Consider the following 14295-nt stretch of genomic DNA (forward strand, 5'->3'; position numbering starts at 1 on the left):
GCGCTTGGAAGGAGACTCGAGAGCCGCTCGCGCGGTGCTTTATCGGCTGCGTATTCTCGCGCTGTGATTTATCTGTTGGCCGCCGTGCTTTCCCGCAGTCCCTTTTTCTTTTGGACTCTCATTTAAGCGTGCAAACAATGATGGCATTGGCAAGGGGAGAGTTCGTTATGCACTATGGCACCTTCTCGGTCTTACTTTCTGGCATCAGGATGCATCTCGAAAGTCCCGCTGCGTCGTTGATGATGATAACTTCCTCCGGGTGGGTTGTCCGTCTCATGAAACATGCCTATTGACATGTCTCTTTCGCGTCGCTGCATGCCCAGCTTGTGCCTACCCTGTTCCTCTTTTCTGAGATGGCTCTCTCGGCGCAAACGTAAATTTCATATAGATATGTACGTAGGGCTTCGTGGTGCATGGCAGTCTTTTCTCGGACTGTCTTTTGAGACGAGAGCAAGCGCGTTGCATCCGACGCGTTTGTCAAGCAAGAACCAGAGCCGCCCTTTTCATCCTTTGCCATCTTTCTATATCGATATCTAGGATCATGTTCGCTACCAAAGCTCTATGGACGTGGGGGTTGACGGCTGCTACAGCATTCATATGTTTCCTGGAGGCATCATCAGCCCTTGCTCAGGTTTGTCACTTTATTTCTGCTTAGTATGTGCTACGTGAATTTCTGACAATACCTGGCTTGATTCGAATTGCTGGCAACATCATTAGGGCACGGCTGAAGGCATAATGGCCCCTCCGTCGATGCAAGGAAGCAATCTTGGCCGTCGCAATGCTAGAGAGGAAATCCCAGATTTCATCACCAACCCGCGGCTAGCCACCGGCGCGAGCGTTCGCAACCACCAAGTAGTTGGTACCAGAGCCGTCGAAGATAGCGCCGTTACCCAGCCGGAGCTTGGAGGGCCCACCGACGCCGATGAAAGGAAGTTCAGGTTCAAGCGGACGGTAGATGACGAGTTGTGAAGTTGGCGAGTCGTGCGCTTCGTAGAAGAGCAGTGCACCTGATATCCAAAAGCACATGAGAAATGGAATCGGGATGTTTGTATTAGCACAGTGCTCGGCAAGGTGCCGAAGTACATCAGACATTGCCAATCATCCTTTGTTGGGTTCCCGACGTTCGTCAACTTGCACTCTTTTATAGAAGACATGGAACACATTCTTGCATATACCTGAACCCGCTTAGTAAATCACTTTGTTCAGAGAGTAAATGGCCATGTTAATATACTACGTTATACAAGACTGAGGAGAAAAGCGTGAGGAGCGCATATTCGTAGGATGCCGCATCCGTCTGTCGCGATGAAGGCCGACGCGTTGGGCGCGGAATGACAGCGGCAGTGGCTTGTGCGTGCTGCTTACGTGATGCGCTTCTCCTCTTCCTCTTGATAAATGCTCGCTGGAACGCTTGGGCTTTTTGGGTGGATTTTAGACGCTATCGGGTTCACCCTCCAGTAGCTAGCCACAGGGAAGAACTCAGCATGGCTGCCTCGTCCTCCCTCACCGCTCAGCTCAAGCAGCTCGCGGGGGCTCATGTCCCCGGCTCCTCAAAGGGAAGGGCCTCATTGCTGTTCTCGGCGAAACAGGCCGCCGATATTGACTCCGACAGCTTGTTCGACATCGGTCGGGCTGCGTTGACTGACTTGTGCACACACAACTTGGCCTTTGGAGAGTTTGAAAAGTCTCTATTTTCCGAGGCGTTCAAGAATTTGGATAGGAGTTTGCAGGTATGGTTTCTGGCGAAGACCAGGTCAATTTAGAAGTCAGATTGCGGAGGGAGTCACTAAAGGCATGGGCCTCCTTTCACGTAGACAAAAGAGGAGAACGTTCTCATCGACAACACCATCGCAAAGTTCTTGCGTCTGCTGTCGCCTCACTTCTTACTCCAAAGCTCATTCAAAGCACTCGAATGGCTTATCCGGCGCTTCCGGGTCAACGAACTCAACGTCGACCACATGATGGAATGTATACTGCCGTACCACGAAACGAAACAGTTCGTGCAGGTCGTTGCGATCTTGGGGCTCGAAGATACATCCCGATGGGCTTTCCTCAAGGGCATCCAAAAGTCGAAGGTCCCTCTGGATCGAGTTACCCTCGTTCAACGCCTGAAGAACGACAAATCAATCTTGCAATTCATTTGCGATATGGCTGCAACCTCACAAACGAACAACATCGTCAATAGGACACTCTGGACCTTCTTCGCTTGCACCCTCATCCAATACGTGCAATCCCTGACTGTGGTCAGCGATGAGAGCATCCGCGTCTTGTTTGCGCCACTCCTCACGTTGTTGACGGTAGCAAATCCGCAGTTCGCGGACTTGCTTGTGACATCTCAAATGGTCTTCACGCAAATCGCCAGTCGAACTCCTCTCAATCCCGAGATTGTAATTGCGATTGTTCAGAACACCGTCTCTGGCTTGAACCCCGGGAATCTGCATAATGCTCTGATTTTCTTGTTGACGATATACCGATCACAGAACCTCGAGACGTTCCCCACCGCGTCTCTGGAGAAGCTCTTGGCACAGCCTCAGGCAGCAAATGTCGTAGCCCAGTTGAATGCGACGTATGAAGCGGATGCATTGCTTCGTGCGATCCTGACCACTGCCGTACAGCACCTCGCAATAACGGAGCAAAATGGGGCGAAGGTGGAACACTTTGTCAGCGTACTCATTAAAAAAGGGAACCCTACATTCGGTCTCTTGAAGAGTTTCGTAGCTACGACCTTCGACGTATATCTGGAAGGGAAGGCGAAGCAAAGGATTGTGGGTGGAGGAGCGCGCTTGAGAAACGTACTCAATATGCTCCAGAACTCGCATCCGGGACTCGTTGATAACGCCCTGGAGCACAAACTCCAGGATGCCGGGATTGCTGGCAACAAAGCTCAACGGGAGATTCTCTACGACTTTGTTTCTACCTCTTTCAAAGGTACTGCTGGTGAGGTTCTGAAGGACTCCAGCACAACATTATATCTCAGCTTGCAACACGTGGATGTCGGTATTAGAGTACTCGCTTTGGAGAAGCTCGGCCAGCTGATCGCAGCTGGCGATGCGAAGAGCTTCGGCGACCTGGAGCACATCATCCTGACCCGCCTGCAAGATAATGACGACGTCATCGTCAAGGCCGTTTTCGCACTCCCGAACCTCACTTCTCTCGTGAAACCCACTAACCTGACCCGAGCAATGCAAATGGTCCTCCGATCCGAATCGGTGGGCGCAAAGAATAAGATCCGCGCTTTTGATCTATGCGCTCAGCTCCTGGAAGCGTCCCCGAACGCGTCGGCGGACACTAAGGTCGATCTCCTTCCCTTCTTTTCCCTGACGAATGGGAACAGGAAAGTTGTGAAACATGCTTTCGCGGCTGGCCAGAAAACGGCTCTGGGCAGCCTTGTGGCTGGATTGGAGACACTCGCGGACAAAATCGAAGTCAGTGAGGGCAAAGCTGCGAAGGGGAAGAAGACGGGGTCTGTCAAGGAAGTTGCTGCTAGTGCGTTGGAAATCTTGGCCCGCAATGCGGTCAAGGCCGGTGTGCCGGCAACCGAGTTGTACGTTAAGGGTTTGGCTTCTGACAGCCAGATCGGACGCACCCTTAGCGCCTTGGTCCTCGTCCGCTCGCTTGGGTTGAGGACGCCGTCGGAGCGTCTTGTGCTTGCGGCGCAAATCATTCCTGCTCTGTTCGACAAACTTACTACCTTTGAGCTGAATGATGAGTCACCGGCGGATGTGACCTGTGCATCTCGAACTGGAGTCCCGTCGGATGCGGCTTGGACCTCTATTATCTCCCTATCGCAAGCCGAATCTGCCTCTGGCGCGTTCGATGCGGTCATCCTCATGGACGCTGTGCAGAACACCATCGCGCTTTCTGTGAAACCGACCGACGCCAGCGTTTCCTGGTTCGGCGCTTCAACCGCGGACACCGCGTCATACGAAAGCTTTGTCGTCATGCTCTTCGAGCGAATCATGGCCCTCAACTCAACGCAAGCCCGCGAAACTCTCCTGTTGAGCGTTATCGAACATCATCTCCGCATGAACGTCGTTGATTTCTGTGCCGCCTTCGCAAGCCGTCAAGACTTCTCTGCCCCATCGAGAGCTGCTGCCTGGACTGTAGCTGCAGCCTACCTGAAAATCACCGCAGACGACTCTGTGCTGATGAAGTACGACTATCAGCTCGTCGTCCCATGTCTCCTCGCTGCTCTCGTGGACGAGAACGCCTCTGTCCGACAGGCTGCCTTGAACTGTTTGCAATCCATCAAGCTGAACTACACGAAATGTCTCGGAGAAAGTAAGAGCAAGGGCAAGGGGCACAAGAAGCCGAATGTGCAGATCTTTTCCTACGACCAGTTTTACGGCAAGTCGACCGAGTCAGTGCAGTACTTGACCACGGATGCTGCGGCTAGCTTTGTTGCGACCTTGTTGGAAGGCGCGGAAGAGCTCTCGACGGATGCCAGTTTCTTGGACCGGTACATCCTTGCGCCGTTGACTGCAAAAGGGTCCAGCAAGAGCGGTGCGCACTACAAGGAGGATCTCTTGTCCTTCCTTCTTACGAACGTGCTCGCCATGCCCATCACTTCAGCGAAAATCGCGTTGTTGAAGATTTTAGAGAGCGTCGACTCCCCTCTCAAGATCAAAACCCTCCTACCCGCGTTGGAAACCACAGTCAAGACGCTCCGTGACTCGACCACCACCAGGACGGATATGGAGGAAGCTGCGCGGTTGATGGCTATACTGGTGAAATGCTTCACCCCGGGGACCATGGCGAACCTGTTCAAGCAGAAAAGCGACAAATGGACCCGCGCGTTCTGCCAGCTGCTCGATTCTCGCGAAGTCGGTGCCGTCGCAGTGGCTGACTACCCATCTGTGTCGTTGCTGGCTCTTGAGCAGGTCCACCAGGCTGCGTTTGGCTTTATCCCCGTCGATCGCCAGAACGAGATTTTCTCTGCTGTTGTGAAGTTGGCTTACGACGGTGACAGCGATACCGTCCAGCAAGCAAAGGAGGTGCTCAGGAGAGTCGATATCACCTGGGAACTTGTCGCTGCTCAGTTTGCGACGTGCCAGAAAGCCCTCAAGGCCACTGAAGGCCGCCCGGCGAAGAAGGGCAAGACCGGAGTCGCCGAGACGACGGACACGTTCTACCGCTTGAGCGCGCTGCTGGAGACCCTGGAATACAAGCAGAACGTGGCAGAGAAGCACAAGCTCGTCGGACCGCTTTTCGAGCTCTTAAGCTGCATCCTCAACGCCGAGATCTCCAACATCCCCGGTTCCGTCGAATACGTCAAGCAGCTTATTTTCTCTGTTGCTCTCTCGCTATTCCAAGCTGTTAAGGAGCACGGACTCTACGTGGACGAAACATCCCTCCGCGTCGACTTGATTGTCCAGTGTATTCGTGTCACCGATAACCCGCAAACCCACAACGCCTGCCTGCTCCTCATGGCGGCCATCGCGACCGTCTACCCTGAGAGCGTGCTGCTCAGCATCATGCCCGTGTTCACCTTCATGGGCGCCAATGTCCTTCGACAGGACGATAACTATAGTTTCCACGTTATTCAGCAGGCTTTGACTACCATTATCCCGGCTTTGGTTGCCAAGTACCATGTGGACAACAAGGACAACAAGCAGCAGATGTTGCACGAGGTCAAGCCTATTGTCGGCGTCTTTGTCGATGCGCTTGTGCATATCCCCAAACACCGCCGCTTAAGACTGTTCACGGTGCTCATCTCGACCTTGGGCCCGGACGCGTTCTTGGATATGGTCATCCTACTGCTGCTTGCCAAGCATTCTAGCAAGAACAAACTTCCTGCCCACGGCACTGAGGGCCTTGTGGAGTTCATTTTGTCGCTCATTGTGCAGTTCTCGGTCACGACCCAGCTTACCGCCCTGACCTCGATGATCCAGACTGTCTCCGGTCTGCCGTTCGATCAGAGCGAAGTGGATGGCAGCGACTCGCGGATGGCGGTCGATCACGTCGGCATCATCGACCCCAGCGCGCATTCGGCCAAAGAGTTGCGACAGCTCAAACTTTCCACCGTCGACTTCGCCAACCGCCTCCTCGGCAACAAGCAGTTCATCACCAAAGCGCTTACTGTGCCGGACGCGGAGATCGAGGCGTATCTCTTGGACCTCATCGAAGCCAACCTTTTGTTCATCACGACGATCAACGCACACCAGGCTTTTAATGGGAAGAACGCCAGCTCGGCCAGTGGAAAGTTTGCTGTGACATTGAACAACGTCCTGTATGACGTTCTCGGCAAAGCCAACGGGTTACTCTCTGTGCCCGCGTTCCTGAGCGTCGTGTCGAAATTGATGAAGCACGACAGCCACTCCATCCGACGCAAGGCCATCAACTTGCTCGACAGCAAGGTTACGGCCATCGCGGACGATATTGACGAGAGTCTTTTGCCTGAGTTTACACGCATCGCGGAAGACCTGCGCGTCATCGTCGTGGATGCCGACGAGAGCGGGGACGCGTTGGAGGATAAGCAGACTGCGCTGTTGTGCTTGACCACGATGGCGCGTATCATGGCTAGCGACGATGTGGAGACTTACGTGAAGATCCTGCAATCGATCATCAGCGAACATATTCTCTCCTCCAAGAACTCGCAGATCGCCGCGTCGGCTATGGTCTGCCTCACCGCCATTTGCGTTCAAGTCGGATCAAAGGTGTTGTCGTTCCTGCCCAAGTTCATGCCGGCCATTCTGAAGAACCTGCAGAATGTTCTAGACTCGCAGGATGCAGAGGCAAAGCAGCTGATGGTCCTGGGATCCCTCGGCTCGCTCGACGCGCTCGTGGACACGGTTCCGCAGTTTGTTAGCCCGTATGTGTACACGATCCTGGAGCTGGGATTCAGGGTTGCGTTGGTAAATGCCAAGAATGGCGGCGTCCAGGACCGCGTCTCGGAGAAGAGCAACGAGCTGTTGACTAATGTTGCGGAGAAGGTCGCGCCTAGGATCATGTTGCCCGCCATCTTCACCTACCTCAAGACCGCACTTCCAGCCGGCCGCCATTCGATGCTGGCGCTGTTCGACCTTGTGGGCAAGACCATCTCGCACATGTCACGCACCGACCTCACGCAGTATAGGATGGAGCTGTTCCGGTTCTTCTTGGTTGCGTTTGACTACCGACGTATCTACGCTGACACGGTGACTGAAGACGACATTGAGACAGTGGAGAATAGCATCATCTCTGCGTTCTTACAGCTGGTTATGAAGCTGAACGAGACGCTGTTCAAGCCGTTGTTCTTGAAAATGGTCGACTGGGCCACTTCGGAGCTGCTTGTGAAGCATGGTCTGAGCGAGAAGGACGTCAACGCTCGCCAGCTGTTCTTGTACCGCCTCGTGGACAGCTTGCTGGGCAGGCTCAAGTCCATCTTTGCCCCGTACTACGCCTACGTCCTCACCAACTCGATTACCAAACTGGAGGCGTACAAGGAGAGCAAAAAGACCGACGCATTGTGGATCAACATCGTCAGCTCTCTCCACAAATGCTTCCTGTACGACAGCGACGGGTTCATCGACGCCGACAAATTCGAAACCCTCCTCCACCCGCTCGTCGACCAGATCGACGCGTTGGACGTTAACGCCAAGGACTACATCCCGCGCGTCACGCGGTACCTCGTGCCTTGTATTGGCCAGTTGGCGGTGACGGTTGGCAAGGACACTTTGTGGAAGCCGCTTAACCATCAAGTGCTGATGAAGACGAGGAGCGAACATGCCAATGTGCGGCTGGTTGCACTGAAGGTGCTGCAGGAGCTGTATACGAGGTTGGGAGAGGAGATGTTGATCTTGTTCCCGGAGACGATTCCTTTCTTGGCTGAGTTGATGGAAGGTTCGTATTGAGTTTGATGTATTGATGGGTTGGAAATGTTTTCGTTACGATGAACCATACTCAACCCAATCCTTCTCCTGAATCATTAGATACGGACGAGGAAGTCGAGAAGGCCTGCCAGGATGTGTGCGCACAGATCCAACAGTACATCGGCGAAGATATCCAGCAGTATTTCTCGGCGTAGATGAAGAGTGATCTCTCGATGGGCTCATCAATCGATGCGGGCCCAACGGGCAAGACCCCTCCCATTTTTGTGTAATTTATGTAAACTAGCATCCTTTCCTATATATTCAGCCCTTCCAATACTTATGTATTTCTCTCATCATTGGCATCATTTAGCATTTAGAGTTGTTGGTAGCGACAGGCATAGCAGGTCTCAATAACCTTTGGATTGGTGACGACGGTTTGGAACAGACGCGAATATGCTGCGCCGTCATTTAGAACAACGCGTCACGTCCAGTCGGCGGCGTAAGGAGTTCTCGTCAGTTATTTCTTTAAAATTGAAGGTTTTGTTGCGGCCCGTCAAAGGAGCCCTTTTGGTTGTCCGCCGTTGTGATGAGATCAGTCCAAGATGACAGCCTGATATCAGGAAGACCTGCAGGGTGCAGATGTGCAGATGTGCAGATACTAGCTCATTCGTGTGATAAGGAAGGAAAGGCGACGTGGTTGCGGAGGAGTTGGGAGTTTGACCGCGCAGACGTGCTGTAATAAGCCACATAAACTACGAATAAGCGGCCCCTCGCGCCTTCCCCCTCCTTTCCACGGGTTCTCGCGTCAGCCAGCCTTCCTTCGCCGTTCTCATAACCGCTCAAACCCCACGGGGGGCCCGTAAACGTGCTTACTGTGCTTTGACGATACCCACACAGGCACCCTCTCCCGCTTTATCTGTCTCTGGTTTGCCGGACGCCCAGGGACCGTCGTCGCATTCGGAAACTCCGCGTCATTCCTTTCGCCAATTTAGGGCACTTATCCGTTGAGCGGGAAGGGCTTTTGTTCTTTTTTGGGGCAAACTGGAATACGTAGAGATCAAGAACAGCCTGCCTAGTACTTGGCTTGCCACTCCAACCAACATTTTGAAACGTTTCCTGAGGAGGGCGGTACGCTATCTTCATTATGACTGGTAAGTATAGCGAAAGCCAATGCCTGCATGGCAGTTTCCCGCAGTTTCGTTGCTCACTCGTGGAACTTCCACTGTATTCTAAGCCTTCTCCACCCGGGCTCGCCTCGTAGCAGACAGCACGTTATTCGGCCTGCCTCTAAAATGGGTTTCGCTAATCACCCTTGTGGTGCAAAACTCGGCGCTTGCGCTCGTAATGTCCTATTCTCGGAAAACGCGCGACCCAGACCAGCCACCTTACGTCGTGTCCACCGCCGTCGTCATGTCCGAGCTCATCAAGCTGATCGTCTGCGCAATAGTCTATTGGAGACAGGAATCGCGACTGGCGGGAGGCGTCTCGATGCGCAAAGTGCTAAGGGATATGTTTGGGAGCGACAGTCATTGGAAGAAAATGACGGTGCCGGCGGTGCTGTATTTTGTGCAGAACAATCTGCAGTATGTTGCGGTGCAATATCTGGATCCAGCAACTTTCCAGGTGAGTTGAAGCATCTCATCGGGGTTTCATGGAAGTTGAGGTCAGACTGGACATGGCCCAACCGACCGCAGGGTGACGCCGCTGAGGGTGGGACTGACTTGAATGTGTGGAAGTCGGGATAAAGGCGAAGAGTCGCATATATTCAGCATTGCGTTCGGGCGCGAAGCACTGCAATGTTGCTTACACAGATCCCTCTTCTTCACTATTAGGTCACATACCAAATGAAAATCTTAACAACCGCCCTATTCTCCGTGCTCCTCCTCGGACGAACACTTGCAAGGCAAAAGTGGATATCCCTGATCCTCCTCACCCTCGGCATCGCGCTCGTGCAAATGGACGGAAAGACATCCGACTCGAGAGCAGGAGGAGTACAGCAAGCGCTTGGGCTTAGCGCTGTAACCGTGGCTTGTGTCTTGTCTGGGTTGGCAGGCGTTTGGTGAGCGTTGCTCGTGATTGTTACCTTACTTTTCCTCTCGCCGATTCGTTTGAGCTGACCTGCTCTTCCACGAAATTAGGTTTGAAAAGGTGTTGAAGGGCACACAAGCGTCATTGTTCCTGCGGAATATGCAGCTCTGTATATTCAGTTTGATCCCCGGTTTCATTTTTGGTGGTACGTGTCTTTCGCTTTCTTATCTCGAGCCTCTCGCATGCCGTGTCTTAACTCTTCAATACCTACCAGTTTTGATCATGGATGGGGAAGTGATACGGGAAGGCGGGTTCTTTCAAGGCTACAACGCATGGACCTGGGGCGCGATCATGTGCCAAGCGATTGGAGGGCTTATCGTAGCTCTCGTCGTCAAGTAAGTTTACATTATGGACCAGCGATTTCCAGCCCCTGATTTCAACTCACTTATGATTCTTCGTAGATATGCCGATAACATTTTGAAGGGCTTTGCAACCTCCCTGTCCATAATTCTCTCTTCCGTCGCCTCCATGTTCTTGTTTGATTTCGAGATCACGCTGATGTTCACTCTAGGATCGTCCGTCGTGCTATATGCGACGCATCTGTATGGTACGTTTCGTTATCGAGGGACCAATTGTCCCCTTCTGAGCGGTGACACCACGATGGGAACTGTGACTTACATTCTTCCATTCTTTTTTTGCACGCGCAGGCCTTCCCGAACGGGCCGGACAGGTCAAACGCGCGACGTCCTACGAACAACCGTCATCAGATCCCGATCCTTTGGACGACAAGGATACGAACTTATTGCCGCGGTACACGCGGAATCCTTAAGCAAGTGTTTCGTACCCGTCCCGGCTATCTATTTATCTTCTTATTGAAATCGCTCACGGCTACGCCTACCCTTATCTGTATGATACTTTGGCCCCCTTACTTTTGGACACCCCTACCTACCTTACCTATCTACCTACCTACCTACATTAGTTAGCTACCTCCTTAGCTTTTTGTTCCCTATGGGATATATTTTATCTTATGATACCATGTACTTTTTTGTTCTAGTATTTCGGTCAAATCAAATGTTATCCCCTATGTTTCGGTATGTTTTTCTGTTGCCTCCTGGTCTCGTCGAAAGATGATCCATTATATACCCTGGAATGCCCCTTCTGTGCCTGTACTACGTTTGCATGAATGAACTCCGGGTCGGCGTGAAGGAAGCAGCGAAGTTGGGAGCAGTGTGGGATGGATTTGGGGGAGTTGTCCGATCGCCTCAGATGACTCGAGATGTCCGACGGGGACGCGTAGGAAGGCCTTTCTCACACTTCCCTTTCCCCAGCCTCACTCATCCAGACACCAAAGATCTTGCTTTGCGTATTGGCGAGAGTGGAAGAACACAAGCATGCTACCGGCAGCTGCTGCTCCATCCGGTGAGCCCACGCCGGAACAGCTCGCCTTGAAGAAGAAACTTGAGGAATACAAACGTCGGAAAGAGATGGAGAGGGGACCTGCGAAGAAAGGGTGAGCACGATGCTTGCGAGGGGTACACGACTCTCTAGGGGATCGGAAGCGGATTGAGGGATATGGAACGTCGTACTTTCGCTAAAAATTTGCTTGTCGATGATTAGAACCACTGCGACGGCAACCACGACGACGGCAGTGCGCGGAGTGTTAGGACCGGTTAAGCCAGCTGGCCCCACTGCGACGACCAGAGCGTCTGTGGCCAGGGCAGCATCGACTGAAGCAAGCAGCGGAATTCAGCGAAAAGACCCCGTCAGGGTAGGTATCGCGACGCGTGCGTCGGGCGTTAGTGCTGTTCGTGCTGGTGAGTAAGGAGTGGGTGCTTGGTTGCTAGCGTTTTGTTTGTGTGACTGCCATTGTCACCGTTTTTCTAAAAGGTTTTCCGATTTTCATGCAGCTCCAGCGAAAGCAAACACGATTGCCCCGAGGAAGTCGGTCATCCCTCCTCCAGGTCCGCGCCCGTCCACGTTCTCGTCTGCTCCGACGAAGAGATCCGCAACGACAATCAGCACGAAGAAGCCCGCAGTGTACCAGCCCCTTTCCGCTCAGACCGCCGCCGCATCCACCGCCCAAGCACGAGCAGCTCCGAAATCTCGCGTGGCTTCCACATCCGCTCTCAACCAAACCGGCGATGCTTCATCGAAACCGATCAGGAAGTACGACCCTACATCGCATTTATACCAGACGACCACGGCACGGAACGGCGGCGCAACGACCCGTAGCCTCATGAGCACTGATGCAAGGAACAGGACTTCAAGTATTCCCAGCACTGCGGTGACGGTTGAGACACGGGACGTAGAGGTGCAGACATGCGACGAGTTGCTGCTGATTGCTTTGCAGGAATATCAGGCCAGGATTGCTGCTGGGACAATGAGCGACATAGCCTTGGCCGCTGAGCCCGCGGATAGTGTGATGGAGATGGATGGCGTTCGTCACGCCATTGATTTGCCAGGAGGGGATGCTGGCGAAGTCCTGGTGTCGGAGGACGTCCACCGTGTTCAAGTCACTTTCACTGATGGCCTTGTGGAAGACGAGGCTGAACAGATGATCGTGGATGAGACGTCAGTGGCTATCAAGAAGACTAGGAGGGGCGTCAGGTTCACGAGCGATGATGAGGAACGAGATGTTACTGATGATGCTGAGGAGAACAAGACAGAGGTGGGTAAACTATGTTTTCTCAGATGAAGGACACTCATATCCCTAACACTTTTGGTTACAGTCTGCAAACCCGTTCATGACGGCAAAGTCACTTCCCAAAGGCACGCCCAGACCTAAAGCACTCAAATCGGTTCGAATGTCCACCCCGGGCCTATCCGCTTCCGAAGCTGATACGAGCGTCTTTACACCCGCTGCCAATGACGACAACGAAGCAACGCCAAAAGCATCGGCTATGAAATCACGACGTGTGGGTGGACAGTTCACGCCATACATCTCCAGCCGCGCGGCTTTGGTCGATAGTCCGGCTACGGTTACCTCCAACACTCCTTCAGTTGCGCCGCCGAGCACCACACCCGCGACTTCCAAACCCACCGATGATCATGAAGCAAGTCCCCAGGTCTCACCACCCCCGGCCCTCACCGCCCAGACACCCGACTCACCCGGGGCGCCGCCCCTCCCGAACTGGTCGTTCACAGGCTACCGATCGCCCCCAGAGCCCGTTGACAAAGCCACACCGTCCCCGCCCAAATCGGGATTCCTGACCCGCAACGACAAAACGGGAGGAAGCGACGCGACACCTCTCCGATCCTTTGGCGTCGGCACCAACGTTGGTTTGGGCGGTGGGACGGGGACCGGGACGGCCGCTAGCGGGTCCATGTCGGTGATGAGGCGCCACGGGTTGCTCTCTAGGAGAGTGGACGGTTCTGGGGTCGGAATTGTTGCAGCGTCGCCGATGCCCGGCTCCCAGGCGTCGTTTGATCGCGTCGCGGGGATGATGCAGATGTTGTCGTTGGCGGATGGGAAGTTTGGGTTCAAGGGTGTTGGAGAAGGTAGCGCGGAGCGCGAGGAGAAGGAAAATGAACGAGGCGTGGTGAATGAACCTGTTGGCTCGGTGGCGGTTCTGACGCCTTTGAAGGCGAGTAAGAAGGATAAGTTGGGTGAGTATTGTCTTTTGGGATGTTATGTTCGTGCTCCCACACGTTTTGACGACTTTCCTCAACCACCCACCCCACCCCAGTCCTAGGCGAAAATGTCTCAACAGTCCTAACCCCCGTGCGCCGCTCCACCCGCAAACCCAAGCCCACTCCCTCCTACGCCTCCTTCGCCTCCGCGTCCCGCACACCCTCCGCCCACCCCGACGACTCAATTAATAACCTCGAAATGTCCGGATCCGACGCGGAAGCCATGACACCCACCAAATCGGCCAAGAAACCCGCCACGGCGATGCCGCGGTATGGCGCCGTGAATGTGGGTGAGATGGCCCCGTTGAAGGTGGAGGGCAAGGCTGGGGCCGCGACGGGCACAGGGGAGGAGATGGACACCGATCAGTTGTTGATGAAGCATGGGTTTGCGTTTGTGCCTAATAAAGTACGGCTTTTGCTGTCCTTTTGTTTGGCGGTTGCTGGGTGTTTTCGGTTATGGACGCCCGGGCTAATCAATCATCTCATCTCTTTTCTGGCATATATGCAGCACCTTGACTGGACGGGCCGCATGACCCCACGCCGTAGCACGGCCGGACGGGTGGCCACCCCGCAGCAGCAACCACGATGAATATGCTGGGGAATTGAGCAGCGGCGTGTTTGGCTATTGGAATGAAAAGCAAGTAGGCCGAATTTGATAGTGCAGAAAGGCGGATGTTGCGAGTCGGAGAAGGCGTATACCAGCGAAGAAGCGTATCACGAAGCAAAGATAGTAGTTTGATCTTCCATACTATTTGGCAAAGAATTAACAACAGATAGTAACAAAAGCCCAGCAAACAAACAAAAAAATACAAGAAGCCAAATGGGACTACAAAAATGCCAGTGTTTCTAC

At 53.6% G+C, this 14295-nt stretch overlaps 3 protein-coding genes across 3 annotated transcripts; all 3 read left to right on the top strand.

Annotated features, from left to right (window-relative positions):
• The first annotated feature begins 14 nt into the window (after positions 1–14).
• EV422DRAFT_523153 (uncharacterized protein) lies at positions 15–1248 on the top strand. Its single transcript, XM_053069886.1, has 3 exons — positions 15–392; positions 538–631; positions 718–1248. The coding sequence occupies exons 1-3, from the start codon at positions 283–285 to the stop codon at positions 967–969; spliced, it is 456 nt and encodes a 151-aa protein (XP_052927227.1). The 5' UTR covers positions 15–282; the 3' UTR covers positions 970–1248.
• A 185-nt stretch (positions 1249–1433) lies between these two features.
• On the top strand, positions 1434–8450 carry EV422DRAFT_585585 (uncharacterized protein). Its single transcript, XM_053073451.1, has 3 exons — positions 1434–1727; positions 1812–7818; positions 7908–8450. Exons 1-3 carry the CDS (start codon positions 1482–1484, stop codon positions 8000–8002), a joined length of 6348 nt encoding a protein of 2115 aa, XP_052927228.1. The 5' UTR covers positions 1434–1481; the 3' UTR covers positions 8003–8450.
• Positions 8451–8931: 481 nt separating this feature from the next.
• EV422DRAFT_505090 (nucleotide-sugar transporter-domain-containing protein) lies at positions 8932–14034 on the top strand (the record flags this gene model as incomplete). The annotated part of the gene is made up of 15 exons (XM_053068464.1): positions 8932–8938; positions 9022–9410; positions 9620–9846; positions 9926–10020; positions 10090–10210; positions 10277–10422; positions 10523–10625; positions 10870–10906; positions 11022–11234; positions 11255–11325; positions 11433–11629; positions 11723–12483; positions 12545–13421; positions 13502–13851; positions 13954–14034. The coding sequence occupies 15 exons, from the start codon at positions 8932–8934 to the stop codon at positions 14032–14034; spliced, it is 3675 nt and encodes a 1224-aa protein (XP_052927229.1).
• Between the last annotated feature and the right edge of the window lie 261 nt (positions 14035–14295).

This window comes from Fimicolochytrium jonesii, assembly GCF_025526975.1.
Source record: "Fimicolochytrium jonesii strain JEL569 chromosome Unknown EV422scaffold_6, whole genome shotgun sequence".
NCBI classification, from domain to species: domain Eukaryota; kingdom Fungi; phylum Chytridiomycota; class Chytridiomycetes; order Spizellomycetales; family Powellomycetaceae; genus Fimicolochytrium; species Fimicolochytrium jonesii.